Source organism: Scomber japonicus, chromosome 11 (genome assembly GCF_027409825.1).
Source record: "Scomber japonicus isolate fScoJap1 chromosome 11, fScoJap1.pri, whole genome shotgun sequence".
Lineage (NCBI taxonomy): Eukaryota > Metazoa > Chordata > Actinopteri > Scombriformes > Scombridae > Scomber > Scomber japonicus.
In genome coordinates this window covers 10,484,809-10,501,067 of record NC_070588.1, presented here as the reverse complement: position 1 = coordinate 10,501,067, position 16,259 = coordinate 10,484,809, and the positions used below count along the sequence as shown (strand labels likewise).

At 41.5% G+C, this 16,259-nt stretch overlaps 1 protein-coding gene across 3 annotated transcripts in view; it reads left to right on the top strand.

The window, feature by feature from the left end:
* The first annotated feature begins 447 nt into the window (after nt 1-447).
* myo1b (myosin IB) overlaps nt 448-16,259 on the top strand; it is a 61,637-nt gene continuing 45,825 nt past the window's right edge. For all 3 annotated transcript variants that reach the window (XM_053327992.1, XM_053327991.1, XM_053327993.1), the window contains exons 1-3: nt 448-582; nt 9,899-10,045; nt 12,596-12,711. In XM_053327992.1, the coding sequence (XP_053183967.1) occupies nt 9,920-10,045; nt 12,596-12,711 (242 nt within the window). In that variant the 5' untranslated portion in view covers nt 448-582; nt 9,899-9,919. The remainder of the gene's footprint in view (nt 583-9,898; nt 10,046-12,595; nt 12,712-16,259) is intronic.

Sequence of the window (16,259 nt, the reverse complement as noted above, 5' to 3'; positions counted from 1 at the left end):
CTAGAAACTAAAAAACATAAAGCATAGAAAAACAACACTAGAAAATATATGACACATTATTGAATGATATGGTTAACTTCTTCCCTCTAAGTGTAACCACTGTGGGATGTACAAGAGTGATTCACGTGGACAAAAAAAAAAAAAAAAAAGACATCCTAAATATTTCCGACGGCACTCGAACACATCACAACCCCACCCCCCCTCCCACCCTACCCCACCCCACGCTTGAGGTGATTAGCAGACGCTGAACTAACCCAGAGACGCCGCTCTGGACGCTCCCTTCTACCCGGCGGTCTGTGCTCTCTCTCTCAAGCCCCATCCAGAGCTCCCATTCAAGAGTGCTGAGATCCAGATGAGAGCCACATTTCAGCTCCGACATCCAGCACAGCAGCACACAGGCTCCGAGTCAAATTAAAAAAAAACCCAGCAGGGAAGAAGAAGAAGAAGAAGAAGAAGAAGTAGAAGAAGAAGAAGGGCTTCAGAGCCACTCCAGACTTTGGAGAGTCACCTCTTGGGATCCTACTTTTGTCTGTGGAGTGGATTTAGGACGAGAGAGGGAGCAACTCTTGCGGAGATAAAGAGGCAAGTTTGACATGTTTTTGCTGCGTGGCGAGGAGCTAAAAACGCGAGTGCCTTTTGCTACAATTTGAGTTTTATGTGTCACTTGTTGTAACTGTTCTTAAAAAGTTAGTTTTACATTGTCTTTAAACCGTCTTCTTCCCAAACTCATTCATTCATCTTCACCTCTTGCAGGGAGGGGGTTGGGATTTTTTGTTTATCTTTTTTTTTCCTTCGTGGAGGAATTATAGCGGCTGCAGGGTAAAACAGTGACTATGTCGGAGCTTAAGTTGATCTATTTTATATGTGAGATCATCCAAAAGCTTATTCAGCGTTGTGAATCATAAGTACGGTCACTAATTGCCTACATCTGCGGGATCGAGCACCATCTTTGTGTTTTCAAGAGTCAAACCACTGCAGACCCAAAGGCAGAGGGCAGAGGCAGATGTGTCAGGGCTCTGAAACAAACTCATTCAGGAGTTTAGGATTGGAAAAGTTTTGGGTTAACTCAGCTACTCGGAGCACAGCAGCAGAAAGAAATAAAGAAAGACAGCCAGCTTCGTAAAAAAAAGCCCAGCTGAACAATGTGTAAATGTGCAGCTTAAATCAGATATGCTGGGATAAATGAATAACAGTGAACTCTGGTTTTTACATTGAAGTAGTTCAAAGTATTACAACCACCACTATTTCCACACGTTTTTGCTGACTAAAAGCATATTCTGACACTATGATCTATGGATAAACATGGATATGGTATATACAGAAAAAGATCACTGTCAGCTTAAAAAAGTGGATAAACCATGTGAAGGTGGGGTTTACTCAGTGCACTCTGGGTTTTAAGACATCTTAATGTCTCCGACTGGAATAAATTACAGCTCAGCGTGGAATGCATGAATAAAACTGTTCACCTCCTCTGAGAAACATCCCCAAGTTCCTCATGTCAGAGTCGAGCTGCTTTTCTTTCTGCTGGCTTCCCCTGTGGCATCCAGCCTGAAACCCATAGGATCAAACAGGAGGAATACCTTATGGCAGCGGTGCTCAAAGTAGGGTTCAGGGACCCCCAAAGGGGCCCTTGAGGGGGTTTCCAAAGGGTCCCTAGCAAAAAAAGGGGAATCATTTCAGTCAAATCTCATCTATAAGTAACACAATGATGGAATTTATAACTTTTTGGTTTATGGGTTTCATACTTGATAACAAAAATCTTATCAAATGGGGGTCCGTGGACTAATTTGTGTCAGTTTAGATGTAGTAGACTATATTGTTGCTAGGAAACAAATCTATACTACATTAGATAAAATAGCCTGTAGACTACATACATATTGTCATCATAGGAGAAATGGTGCTCTACATGTGCCATTGAAACTCTCCATATGTGCATTTAAAAATAGTAGTGTTTTTAATTCATGCAATGTTTTTGTTAGTGCAGCATACTTAAATAAAACAAGCGAGGTTGCATTCTCTAAGTGGGAACAGAAACTCTGATAATTATTCAAACCTGTGACTCCAAGGCCTGCAGAAACTGCTGATTGTACTTAGTCTAAACATAAAATTGTCCTTGACTTTGACTCAGATTTTTTTTTCTTCTTCTTTTTTTTGCATTAAGTAGTCAATAACCAAAACCATGATCATTTCCATACAGTATAAAAATAACCATGCTTCTGAATGACTGGTTCTGGCTTAATTCAAAACTGATTCACAGCATAAATTTAGTCAAAATCCTTGTTATGCTTTAAATGTCACATGACTGGCTTTAATGCAACACTATTTTTTATGCTCAAGTCTGTTGTGAATGCTCCACTTTTTCAACTCCTAATTCCATTTGTGAACTCAAAATCCCAAGAGGATCAGATAAGACCGTCTTTTATAAATGATGTCTTTCTCTTTGTGGTTTTCCACAAATATGTCCCCGCCTCTGTTGGCCCTAGAGTCCCAGTCAGAGGGGGAAACCAGATGGGAACTTTATTACCTGCTCTGATCAAACAAACAGTGATGTAAGATGACTGTGAAAGGTAGTGTGTGTGTGTGTGTGTGTGTGTGGGGGGGGTAAACTTTGAGTGCTGTAGAAAGACTCCTGGAAAATATAACAACCGTTTAGCTCAGATTTGGAAGAGGGCAGTGTGTGAGTCTGTTTGAGAAATTGCCATTGTAGTAGCTCCCCTCTGCGTGAGCTTGTTAACTTGCAGCTGCTTTTTCTAATGTGCCAAAAGCATCTTGGTGAACACCATCGGGTGACATGCTTTGATGTAACACGGTGTGTGGGTGTATGTGTGTGTGTGTGTAAAGGACCAAAGTCCCACAGCCAGGGCCATGGTGATGAATAGTGTTTGCACTTGTCTGCCCGTGCAGCTTAGCGTATTGAGGCGTGCGTCTTGTGTTAGCCCTGCATCACAGAGATAGACAGGGGCACATGTGCTGCTCCACAGACTGGACAATGAAAAACCTTCAGCAGCTTTGCTTTAAAAGAGGATTTCCTAAACCTAGGCTGCATGAAAAGGCCTGTGGATTAGTTGCATTTCCAGTTCTATGCCTCATCAGCATCATAGGTCTCAGTTGTTACATTTTCATGTTGTATTGTATTAATTTGAGACTGAGAGGATTCAAAATCTCCCCGTGCTCTTCAACTCAACTATCCTAACAAACAACTGTCACCTGTGCTGCTGTTTGATTCCACCTGTTTGACTCGATTTGCTTTATCTCTACATCCCTTTGTCTTCCAGTGGAGCCAAAATAATAATACTGTACATTTTGATTCAGCTCCTTTGTTGCTTTGTGGAGTCCAGAACAGCTGCTTTCTCCATTCACTCTTATGAAACCAAGCCAAGCCAAGTGTTTGACTGCCTGTTATGCAGACGGTGCAGATCCTGCTAAGACAGAGCAGAGTCTGCGGGGAACATTTGTGTGTATTTATGCACTACAGTGAGAATTTGTAACCTTGCAGGGCTCTCCTGTGTGCATTTATTTAATAGCCGACATGTGGTTGAGTCTTTTTAGAGCTGTTGTTATAGCGGTATAGTGCAACATTGTGAACCCCGAGGATCAAGAAAAGGAGCGTTGAGTGCCTTTATGGTAGGGGACTTGACAGAAATTGGATATATTCAACAGAAGAAAGTGACACTTTGCTTTCATGTGGTGCAACTGGAGAGTTTTAAATGCCGGGCACCGTCATATTTTGTTGCACAATGTCGCCATAGGGATTGTATTTTTCACTAAAACTCCTTTTATTGATATTTTGGTCTGTAACTTTAGATAGCTTGAAACATCCTCGCTTAATTAATTTAGCCACTTTGCTGAAGCATATCTTGAAAACGACGTGTGACTCATCAATTTCTGTCAAGCAGCTTACCATGAATCAGCCCTCAGCCTCATAGGCAGGGGTTTCTGTAAATCTCTACCTTGCCAGCCTAAATCGATTAAAAAAAATCAGCATGCAAGTGTCATCACCACAGTAGTGAGTGAGTGTGTGTGTGTGTGTGTGTGCGCTCTGCCCAGAGGAACCTGCCAGTGTTGGATCTTTTACCTGTCTTATCATTTTTATAGCATTACTCTCGTTGGCTGTGTGGATAAATACGAGCATGCTTTCTGTTTCGTAGCTAATGGCTCTTAACAGGACTCAAACTGTTACCTCACATTTCTCTTTAGAGCTGCCAACGTGAGAAAAAAAAAGGGTGCAGAGTATGAAGTTAATTGCCACCTGTTTCATGATGCAAGTTGAAATCAGCAGCAGTAGAGGCTCATAGGTTGTGTAATGTAAGTCACTCTTATTGTGTGTTTACTGCTGAGGGGAATAAGTATACACTAAAGGACTCAAGCCTCATTACCTATATAGAGGAAGTAGGGTATGCTTCATTTGTGGAATAAAAAAATGCACACAAGACTAAAACTCAGTCTTGTAATGCAGAAGGAAATGATTTCTGACATTATTTATTCATTATTCATAACTAAATAGGCAGCCATCAGAGTGTGTTTTTAAAAAAGATGAATATTAGTCAAAAACATGAACAAACAAGTCCACAACAGGCCTGCATCATCGTACGTTTCTGACATGTCACAGTCTGTTTCTGTGCACCCTGGCTCACCTCTGTCATGGTCATGTGACACTTAAAATGCATCAGGGGCATCATGCTTTTCTATGACACAACAACATTCTGTCAAAATGGTCCTGCTGTCCTGTCACCACACTTTGACTCAGACGATGCTTAAATCTAATTGGTGCGTGGAGCCGTGGACATGGATGACATCACCAGTTTCCAACAAATCAGCGAGAAGAGCACAGTCACAAAAAGTACAGCGATTTTTTTTTTTTTTTTGCATGTGACATAACCAAAACTGTTTACTTTGTGATCATGCCCTGTATTAGTACCTCATTACTCATAGTCAGAAAGAATAACAAATGTTTTCAGGGCCTTTAAAAAAAAAAAAAAAAAAAACCCTGAATACATCCGTTCCGATCAGTCATCCGGTCCTGTTTTCAATCATAGTTTATCTGCCTATTGAATTTATGATAGTATGGTTTTGAAACTTTGTCATCTGGATGTCAACAGTAGGCTTATGTTTTGCAAATGTTCTCGTCTTAACGTCTCCCTGCAGTTTGAGCTCAATTGTAAATAAAGTCTAGTGTTTGTTTGGGTTGCAGGTTTATATTTAACCAGGCCGGATGGCTGTGAGGGATTTAATACTCACACTGCTACCCCCCCTGTTACTGAGAAGGTCTCCGTTATCTAAATGTTGGAGCTTTTCATATTAGATGGAAATCATTTAATTGAAGTAATTAAGTGCGAGATATCCTCTTTTTTTTTTGTTCGGCTTTTCGTGTGCCCACAAGTAGAATAACCCTCCAGTTAATTTGTGTGCCAGCCTGTCCTCGCACACACTCGCACAGATCAGCACCTGGAGTGGGGGGGTGAGACTCTGGGTTCATGGTCACTTTCCCAGGCAGCAGCAGCTTGCTCTCTGCTCCTCTAAAAACCTCTGTCCTCTCTGTCCCGGTCTGCTCTTTGGCACAGACCCACACCCCTGCTGCTGATGCTCCATTAGGGAGGGTTTTTAATCTCCATCATTGCCAGCAGGCTGTGATATTGTGACTCTTCTGCCCCGTGACAAGGCCAGCTTGATCTGGGGGGGGGGATTTACAGACTATTACACAGCGTAATATATTTTATTATCGTTTTGTTTGCACATAGACGCCAACGTGTTCTCAAACAACCGCTCCCAAGGTGGAAACAATGCCAATCATCTCTCGGTGTAGCTCACACAATATCCATTAACTTCCTCACAGATCACATGTTACTGTAGGATCTGAGCTTGGATTATTGATCGTGATGAAAATATTCAATAATTTTCAACTTTCAACTAATATATTATTACATTTGTAACTTTATATGGTCTTAAACTTTCTCTGCAAAAAATAAATGAAGTATATGCACCTTGTGTACAGGCTCAACTCCCTGTATTTTTTACTATTTGTTGTGTGTTTTTCATGTGAGTGCCCACAAGGCTGTTGACCTTTTTGGGTAAGTGACTTCTCTCCTTGCTTAAGGGCAGAAAAGAACACGTGGCTTCAGTCTAGGGTTTGTAAATAATATATGTACATTTAATGGTGTTTTTTTTTTTTCATGATCCCCCACCCACCCCACCCACCCCCCATAGCTTGATCTGGCTGGGAAATCTGGGTCAATGTCAGAGGCAGGAAGCGAAGCGTGTCTCATAATATCATTCCCAGCCCACCCATCACTATCAGACTTTCAGCGATGAAATCTCCTCGCTTGTATTTTCATCTTCTCCCGTTGAGCAACTTAGCTCTTCTAAAATACCGTGCTTTAATCTGCCGTATGATGAAACTCCAATTTAATAGTTAATTCTGTGACGTGCAGTATTTTGTACGTGAGATCAAAAACAGTGACTCAGTTTTTTGCCCTTCTCCTGACATTCAGGCTCTGCAGGCTTGATCTTACTGGCATGCCACTTATTGCGTGACACTAAGAACTGACGGGTGTCTGTTTAATGGAGTGCTACTGTCAGGCATTAAGTTGAATTTATATTGATGATATGGCTTATGGAAGATGACAGATAGTTGCATCAGGATGCACTAGCAGAAAGTAGTTTTATAAATGGAAAAAATCACATTAAACATCTGTGCATTTGGCCATGCAATTCAATTATCGTCTAATAAGTGTTGTAAGTAAGCTACAAATAAGTTTATATTTAGATACAGCTGAGATGTTTTGAACACACACTGATGTTTGCCATGCTGTTGGTACATGAAGTCAACATGTCACTGTGCAGCTGAGGTTTTGGAGTGTGCTAAGTGAAGGTAACATGCATCCAGACAAGAGGAGCATAAGTTTTGCTCCATCACTGAATCATCAGATTTAGATTTGAGATTAATAGTAAGCCAAACCGTGTGTGTGCTTACTGCCTCAACATGCATCAGAGAGATTTCATCAATCTCTCTGATGCAAAACACATCAGAGAGATTGATAAAGCAGGACACTTCTAATCCAGTTTCTAAGTGTAATTCGCTAAAGGGTCACTCTGGGTTCATTTTGATTTAGACTGATAAAATGAATCTATTCTATCATACATGGCTGACAGCTGGTTTGTTATGGTGTGTTTTTGTTGTTTTTTTTTTTTGGAAGGACAAAAAACAAACAGTTTTTTCTTTTTGCCTTTCATAAGTACTTTGAAGCAAACCACAAACAAACAGTTTGTTAAATTTGCCATTACAGACTGTTTCTATTCCTCATCTCTCTACCACTCAGCAGTGAGGATAATCCCCAGAGTTTAATCAAGGCTGTCAGGTTTTCTCTCATTCTCTCTCTTCGGATTCAGTACAACATTTAGCAGCAGGCAGCAACTCTTATTAATGGGATTGTGTCACTGGCTGCCTGGAAGCCCCTTCCAAATCTGGGGTAGTGGGTTATCAGCAGAGGAGCTGAGGGCATCGGGCAGCCAGGCTCCAGACAGATGCAATATGTTGTTGGTGAGAATGGCGTAGGCACTCAGGCGACATGGACACATGGTGTCGTCCCCCAGGTCAGTGGAAGGCTTCAGCATCTGTTTTCACTGAGGAGGAGGAGGAGGAGGAGGCAGAGTCCTTTACACTCTTGTTTGTTCATACCAAAGACTAGACTCAGCATTTTCAGTCCACGCACTAACTGTCAGGCAATGGGTTTGCAGAAGCTGGGTAGTTAACGACTTTGTAGTAATTGGTTTTACTGATATTGATTGTGGCAGGCTAATACAAGTATAATCTGATGCTCGGGTTGGCCAGTATTCAATGGGGTCATTGTCTTTAATTTAAATGTATTTACATGGACAGTATGAATGTAAGACTAAAATGATTACTGAAGGAATTTGTTTTTAATTGCATTCATGGAATATGTGGGTGAATTCCAGCGATTCATAAGGGAGCTCTCAGGACCATGAATGTAAACAAACAACTTAGTAGCCCTATGAGAAATTCCATATTGGCGGCGTGAGGAGAATTCACAAACCAGCCCGAAATGAAATTGAGGAAAAGGGGAACGGAAGAATCAAAGCAGCACAACGCTAACTAATGCGATGCTCAGTTCTGTCAAGAGCAAACAAATAACCCAGGAATGCCGTAGCAAAGCAGCAGCATTATGAAATCCCGTAGAAAGATAACATATGGTGTGAGATCACAGAGCAGGTGAGCGCCGTTTCATCTCTGCAGAGAATCAGCAACTATGTCGAGAGGAAATAACTTGATTTTAAAAGTGCGTTTGCAGACAACCAGAGCAGCTGGTAGACATGGGCCTTCACTAGGAATGTATTGGCACAGTGCCATCATACCCAGTACTGGCACAATTCAGTAGTCTGCAGACACAAAGTAATATACTTCGCTGGCCTGCATGTTGACAACAAGCAAATATCATGTGTGAGTCCACATAAAGCTGTTGGCATCTTTACAGCATCCTAGCTAGCCCATTCAAAATGTCTTAATTGCAAAATAACAACAATCTTTCTGCTACATTCTTCCCCATCTGTCTTGGCCCCATCTTTTTAAAAAGTTTTGTGTTCGTGCTCAGTGTGAGAGTGAGCAGTTTTTTAGAGCTTGATTCTTTGCCTTCTACTAAGTGCCTGGCAACTTCTTTATGGGCCCAATAACATTGTGCCCTGCAGGGGGAACAGAAGCCAGGGGAAAAGTGAAGTGGAAGTCTACCCAGGGAATCAATTTTCCGTTTCCAGGAACTCATGCTGTTCCTAAGTTACTGCTTAAAGTACATCTGACAGCTGATTGAGAGTTATGCCTTGTGAAACAAAGTTAGGGTTTTCTACTGAAATGTAAGAGCTTTACGTCGCCCAGATGCGGGGGTGTCTGCGTTTTTTTTTTGTTTTGGATCACATAAAACCTTTCGATCCAGTTGTTAGATTAATATGCAGAAAAAGTTTGAGAAGTGTCAGATGTTGGCCAATTTTAGGGCTTTCTCTAATTTCCACTTGCACCGCTGCTTTACTGGTCGAACACATGTCTAAAACATCAGAGTCCATCATAAATGTGTAGCCTTGCCATATTTTTCATTCAGTGTCAGACAGTGGCTGTTTCTGGTTATGCAAAAAGAGACATCTGTACTATGTGACCAGTGAACAATGGTTGACTACATGGCCTCATCTATTGGCCCGGTGTGGGACAGTCTGTCACAACAGCAGACATTGGGTTTTTTGGTACAGCAAAGCCCTGTGTCCAGGCCCTGAATGTATCCTAGGCCCCTCTTTTATCTTCAGCCCTATAGCATTGGGATTACTGTCCCAAAGGCGGTGGGACGCAACACTGGACTGAAAACTGCCACCCCCAGCAGTGTTTTTGTCTAGGTGCACTCCAGCCCAGATCCTTTACCGGCCCCAAATATTATATTGCTGCAACAAGCAAGATGTGTGAGGGGTAAAAAAAAAAAAGGGAAAAAAAAGAAAAAGCAATGAATTTGGGGTTATTTCTTTGATGTACAAAACAGCCAGAATATGGGAGCAGATTCCAGCTGAGGCCAGGGTCAAACTTCTCCTCTTATGTAATTACCTATGGGACATTCTCACATGCCGGAGGAGAACAAGACTGAAGAGCCAATCAGAAATCCCCGCTCCTCCCCTGGAGTCTAACCACTGCTGTACAAACATGTCCGCTCCAGAGTTTATTTGCATTAGCTAAGTTTAGGACTGTTTATTTACCGATCAGAGACTGTCTCTTAAAACTTTGCCGGAGACCTCACAAATAATGGTCAGCAAACACAATAATGGCCTCTTAGGTGTAATTAAGTGCTACCTTTCTTAACCCAATGCACAGCGTGGTTCATGTGTCTTTTCCTCCTTCTGTTATTCTCTGCAGGGGGGGACACCGGCAGCCAAAATGGAGGTGAAGACGTCACTTCTAGACAACATGATCGGGGTAGGGGACATGGTCCTCCTAGAGCCCCTGTCTGAAGAGTCATTCCTCGAGAACCTGAGGAAACGCTTTGACCACAGTGAGATCTACGTAAGTGTCCACCAATTAACGTTCAAATAATAATTGTCTTGTTATAACTGAACTTCATCCATGTAGAAGAAGTGTTGTTCTGGACCCTTCTGCTCATCCATTATAAGGAAAATATAGAAGTCTTCCCTTAGGAAACATGCTTCTCATAACTCTATTGTTCCACCATTCACTTGCTCATTTTAGTCCTGGCAACAAAAGTGGCACAGATTCAGAGACCGCAGTAACCAGCCAATCAATAAATCACATCACAGTGGAATGTAGATGATATATTTTAATGAGGCATGAAATCCTCTGCTTGAGGACAAGGAGGGACCGGCACGCTGGCTGCCTATTCATTGCTAGAGGAAGGGAGTTGCTGAACTATCATCCCAGCATCAGACGATTGGTTATGGGCCTTTATGCTCCGACACTCCAGGATTCTTCAGCTCTGCAGGTTTGCTGCTCTTGACATCAGCCACAATGATTACAGCCCTGCCTCGGTTGCTGCTGGCTCACAGGGCTCCAGGCCCAAGGGATGATGTCACCTCGCATAGAGACGATTGCCATAGCAGCGCGCTGGATATTTTCTCGAGATGCAGCCCACATCCTGCTGAGGAAAGGGAATGGTGTTTTCACATTTCTGATGCCCTCAATTTTCTGTCCTAAACTATAAGCTCAGAGCTTTTTATTTCCTGCGGTGCTGACCTAAATGTTTTGGCAGAAGTTAAACATGCGCAGTTGCTTTTTAAGATTATTTAAGAAAAAAAAAAAGAAAAGATGATCTGCTTATGATTTCATTACACTGGTCCTTCTTAGTTTTTACATGTCTGCTGTTACCTTTTGATTCAGTACTGACTGCAAATGAAGTGAAAATGAAAAATAGCATTCTCATGGAAAGGTAAATAACATGGTACTAAGTCTATAATGGAGGCATTTCGGTGGCATAAACTGCACCTCAAGAGTGATGACCAGGAAAAGCTCTGAAACCTACACTTATCCAATAAATCTGTGGTGTACAATCCTTGCATGTGAATGTATTTTTCCCTCATGTGCCATCATTCTTTACAAATGGCCCCAACCCCCCACCCCAAACTATCATATGACAGCTCGCAGCAGAAGAAACATGGCTTTGTTTTCCAGTGGGACAGTGCATCATGTATCCAATAACACTGTGGAAAAATCAAAGAGAACGAAAATTACCCTCTTAACCGTTGACCCACATCTTCCGTCTGAAGCTTTCTGTCGTTTTTGATCGAGAAGAGTCGATGGAAAATTTTAGTGTTTCTCCAAGTTTATTTAACTCATGAAGCTCTCTCTCCGTTTCAACCACCAGTTCTTCTTTTCCTTTTAAACCAAAACTAAAGCAGTATGCCTCACTTTAACTTACAAGATTTCTCCTAATGGTGTAACCAACAGATGTTCTGAAGTTTCACAGTCAGCATCAAAGTCTTTTTTCTTCAGTGGCATGACAGATGAAGAGATTAAGATACCAACATATGTTTTGTACATAATTACTCAAGTTTCCACCCAATTTTTAATTAACCAATAGCCTTGACGCTAATGGCCTTTTCATACTAAGTCCACATATTCACATTATTTTTAAAACTTACAGTCATCCCCATACTGTCTTGCACATATATTTCCATACATTAATTTTAAATGTTTTTTTATGCTTTCTTGCTTTTGGTCAGGAGAAACTCTCATTAACACGTGACTCTAGTTGAATGCACACACTCTTTCCCTTTTGTACCCGTCCTCTGCACTTCAAAAAGGCTCATCCAGCCTCCAGTGGGCTATTGAACGAGAGGCTGTGGGAAGTTGTGGCTGCGGTTGCCACGGGGAAGGCCGTGCTCCACTCTTGTCAGAGTGGGTTATGCAACAGCCATTACCGTGGAGAGCAAAGAAAAATGTTTCAGGTTGATGTTTTGAAAAGTGCTATCCAGGCTCTGTTTTGAGCGTAGGAGGAGGAGGAGGAGGAGGAGGATGATGATGATGATGGCTGGTTATGTTTGGTTTCAAAAATATCTGACAAGTGCTATCTGTTGAGCAATGCCAATGTGAATGTTATATAAAGGTGAGAACATGCTTTAACAGATTTTTGATGAGAAATCCACTGCTCACATGTTTTATCTCTTGCATTTTAATAACTGTGTAACGGACCACTGTTCATTTCAATCATTTTAAAGTATTTTTTAGGGTGATTCTTTTGTTTTTTGTCTGCAACAAATACCAATATGTGGGCCTTAACATGAATACTTGCACATGTGCATTCACTTAAAACCCTTTTGCACTTTGACCTTGTCACAATCTGTGTTTACTGCCCAACCCAAACATTTTTTTTTACATGTCTCCTGTCCTCCTCACTTCAGGCATTGCATGTCTCAACAGTATATTAGGAATACCCAGCAGGAAAAAGCTGACATAGGCAGAATTCCTCCCATCACTACTTAACAATTAGCACTCCAGTAGATAGAGGGGAGGAAAAGCTGTTGAAACCGGTGTTGTTGTGAAGCTGACAAATGGCTTTTTGGCGTCAAACTAACTGCTAATGTCTTTTTCTTCACCCTCCAGACATACATTGGCAGTGTGGTGATCTCCATGAACCCCTACAGGTCCCTGCCCATCTACACGCCAGATAAAGTGGAGGAGTATCGCAACAGGAACTTCTATGAACTTAGTCCACACATGTGAGTCCATCACTCTGTTCTTCTCCAAAAAACAACTAAGTTTTTTATTCGTAGCTTGAGGCTCGAGCACTTCCTGTTTTGTCGGTCTATCGATGAACAAGTAAAAAAGACACTTCAAATAATTTGTTTCAAGGCTTTGTGAGTCTGAATGTGTTGAGCAGGAGCTGTCATCTGTCTGTTGAAGATACAGTGTGTTGCAAAACCTCTGTAAGGATTATCAATTTGGAGCCAGTGACTAATGGGGAGGGGTGGGGGGCGGGATTGAGATCAGAGGGACCCTGGCTCTTGCGTAGGGAGTCAATCTGGTGCTTCTGCTGGCCATTCAGAGCCGTGGCACGCCATCTGTCCATTGGCAACATTAAGTCAGTGTTACTGTGAGGCTGCCAAGATAAAACAAAGCCCAACACTCGTCAATTAGCCTGCTGTGTCTCTAGGCTGCAGCTAAAACCCTCAGAGAGACCAACTGAAAGAGCGAGAGTGCCCTTGTCCCAGAACAGACATACTCCCTGCAGACAAAAGCAAGCATCTTGGCTCTACTTTACAGCCAGCTATACAGAAGTGACATGACACAGTTTCACACTGTTTCGTCCCTTTTTTCTCTTCTTTTTGTTTTGTTTACCCCTGTCCGTCTTTACTCTCTTTCTTTTGTATAGTGCCTGGGACTACAAGTGTGTACAAGGACTTTTCCTCACAGTCTTCTCTTTAGTGCAGTATTTAGGAGGTTGTCCTAGTTTACCTGTTGAGTTATGAGGACTTTAAAGGTCGACAACAGATTCCCCTTTTAAAACAGAAATTCAGTCTTCGCTATGCGCTTCTGTTAGCTTGAAGCTGTTCTCTATTAAACACAACTCACAGAACAGACATGCTCACTGATGAATATCTTACAGCAATATGGTGGACAGAAGTGAATCAGCTGTCAAGTCTTTTCTTTAATATATTTTCCATTGCATACCCTGGAATAATAATTATAAGAACAGCATCATTTTAAATAGTTGAGTCCTGTATTGCAAACCTCCTGCAAGGATTATGAATTTGGACTCGGAGGATTTCTAAGCCTCATAATTAAACTTAGACTTGAACACAAACATCAATATTGCTACTTTCATATGAAGTTGGTAAATACTGAGGCATTTAAAAAAAAGTTTGCTGTTATGCAGTGGACAAGTATTTTTATGAATGGCTCTTGCTCTGATTACCACAAGACAATTTGAAGTTACCCAAGGCTAAAGGCTAAATAGCTGGCCATTTGTCAAAGGCACTGCAAGATCATTTTCATACCATACTGTCATGAGCATAAACTAGTGGCTGCCTTTTTAAAAAAGACAGTTATGTAAAGTATGAAAGATCTGTACGAGCTAAAACATGCACAAAAAAAAAAAAAATGAATCACTGGTATGATCGTATGAAGCTACTAATTCAAAGCGCTTGACATATAAATGATAATAGTGCTTGGTGTATATGTCTAGGATAGTTAAAGTCCTAAAATACATGCTGATTCAGGAAAATGTTTTTTTGTGTTCGGAGCATGACTCAATTACGTCTCTGGTTTAGATGTCTGAGCCATTTCAACTGATTTGTCTGTGAAACCACAGAGCCAGATTGAAGGAGTCATGGTAAATCAGACCAGCTAAGATATCCAACATCCTCGTCTGTGCAAGCTCCTCTCAGAGCCGTCTCAGTTTCTGCATCTCTAGTGATAACATGACTAGGCTGCATTGGCAAAAATACTTTTTCAGTTATCGATTCACTGAAATGTATATCCTCTAAACACATTAAACATCACCTCGCCATTAGTCTTTAAGTAAAGAAGATTAAACCCTGTTAAATAGGACGGGCTCTTGTAGAAGTCCTAAAATGCCAGTCAAAGGCAGATTGTTTCAACATGCTACATAAATTGATCTTAATCCTGCAGTCAGGCCATCTGGACCAAGCTTTGTGGCTTTGCATTGATCTGCCCAAAGTAATGTTAAACCCTTAGTCCAGTCAAATACATAAGCACAGTTATTCTCCATGTCATCTCATGTTGAACTGATGTGCAAGCAAAAAACTCAAATGTTATCTCAGCTCATGCTACCTGGCCTTTCAGCATTGGTGCTTCCTACGTGACTCTTTAACTGACTTAATTTAATACTAACCTCATAACTGTGTAAGTATGCCAAACACAGGCATCAATCCATAAAACACACACCATTATTTTTAGAAATCCACTTCCCAATTCAGTGCACGTAACCATTTGATACATGTTATGCTATTTACTATAAAAACTACCAGGGGGAAACAGCAAGCCTACATCAAAAGGGGAAATACTTTCCATCCATAGGTGTTTCCGCTGTTTTCACAGTAAGCTTATGTTAAACATGCCGCAAAGATACCTCAGCATTAAACACACAGAGAGGAAACTGATGTTGATCTTCTCATCAAACTCTCGTTAAGGGGGAAGCATGGTGTACTGAAATGAAGTAATTAGTTTTAGCCTTAATTTAGTTCCTCACCACATTGTTATGCCAAATCTAAAGCACTTAGAAATCATTATTTGAAAAAACACTCTGACCAATCTAGTGTCCAGTTGATATTTTAAATAAAAATGACTCCCAATTCTCTGTAATGTCTTCAAAACCAGAAAAGGTTGCTGCTTTATTTATTTATTTATTCTTTTTGCATGGCTGAGCCTCAGCTGACTGACGGGCATTACTACCAGAGTGACCAGCCAGTGCTAAAGGGGATCAGGGTTGGGCTTTAATTAAGGTAACGGGGGGTCTTACGAATCTTCCTCTTCCCGTCTTTGATCCTCATTAGACACTTCAGCAGTATAAAACCAGCAGCTCAGAACAGGTTGCAGGGGTGTTTCCACTGCCCCTCGAGATACATGTAAAGCTCCTTTTGACTTGCTGCCTGGAAAAACTGTTCACCCTCTCTGGGTTTGACTCTATTTTAACTGCTATCTTCTTGTCTTCTTGCAAGTGTGAAACTTTTAGAAGCATTTGCAATTGGCAGTTATGTCGTATGCTACTGCAAGAATTGGTATCGTGATCATTTTTGACAACAGAACACACCATTTTGTCACAGGATTGTTTTGAGAAATGACAAACATGAATTTGAATGAGTACCCAGCCTGAGGGAAGACTCTTGAAAGCTATAATTGAACATATAGAAGAGAAAATGATTGCACTCTATGTATTGGGAAGCTATCGGCTGATGTGAATTTCCCACTTCACTGACAGCGCAGAGATACTTTAGAGAACAAATAACAAGCAACAGATGACTCCTAAACCCTAACCCCCCCCCGTCCACAGCACCACCCATCCAGACACGCTGTGTAAACAACACCACCGTGTCAGCCGGCCACAGCCATTGGACGTCAAGGATTTGTATACAAACGTGTCATGGATGGCACTGCGTCATAGTGTCACAAATCTCTTTCCTGTGACATCCTGGCAGAACAATGTGCTTATGTAGCTGGAGCCACTGTAAAGAGCTGTGCACAGTGACAAAATGTCAGCTGATTTGTCCAGCATGTTGTTACTAAAACAATCACTGGTCCTCTCTGT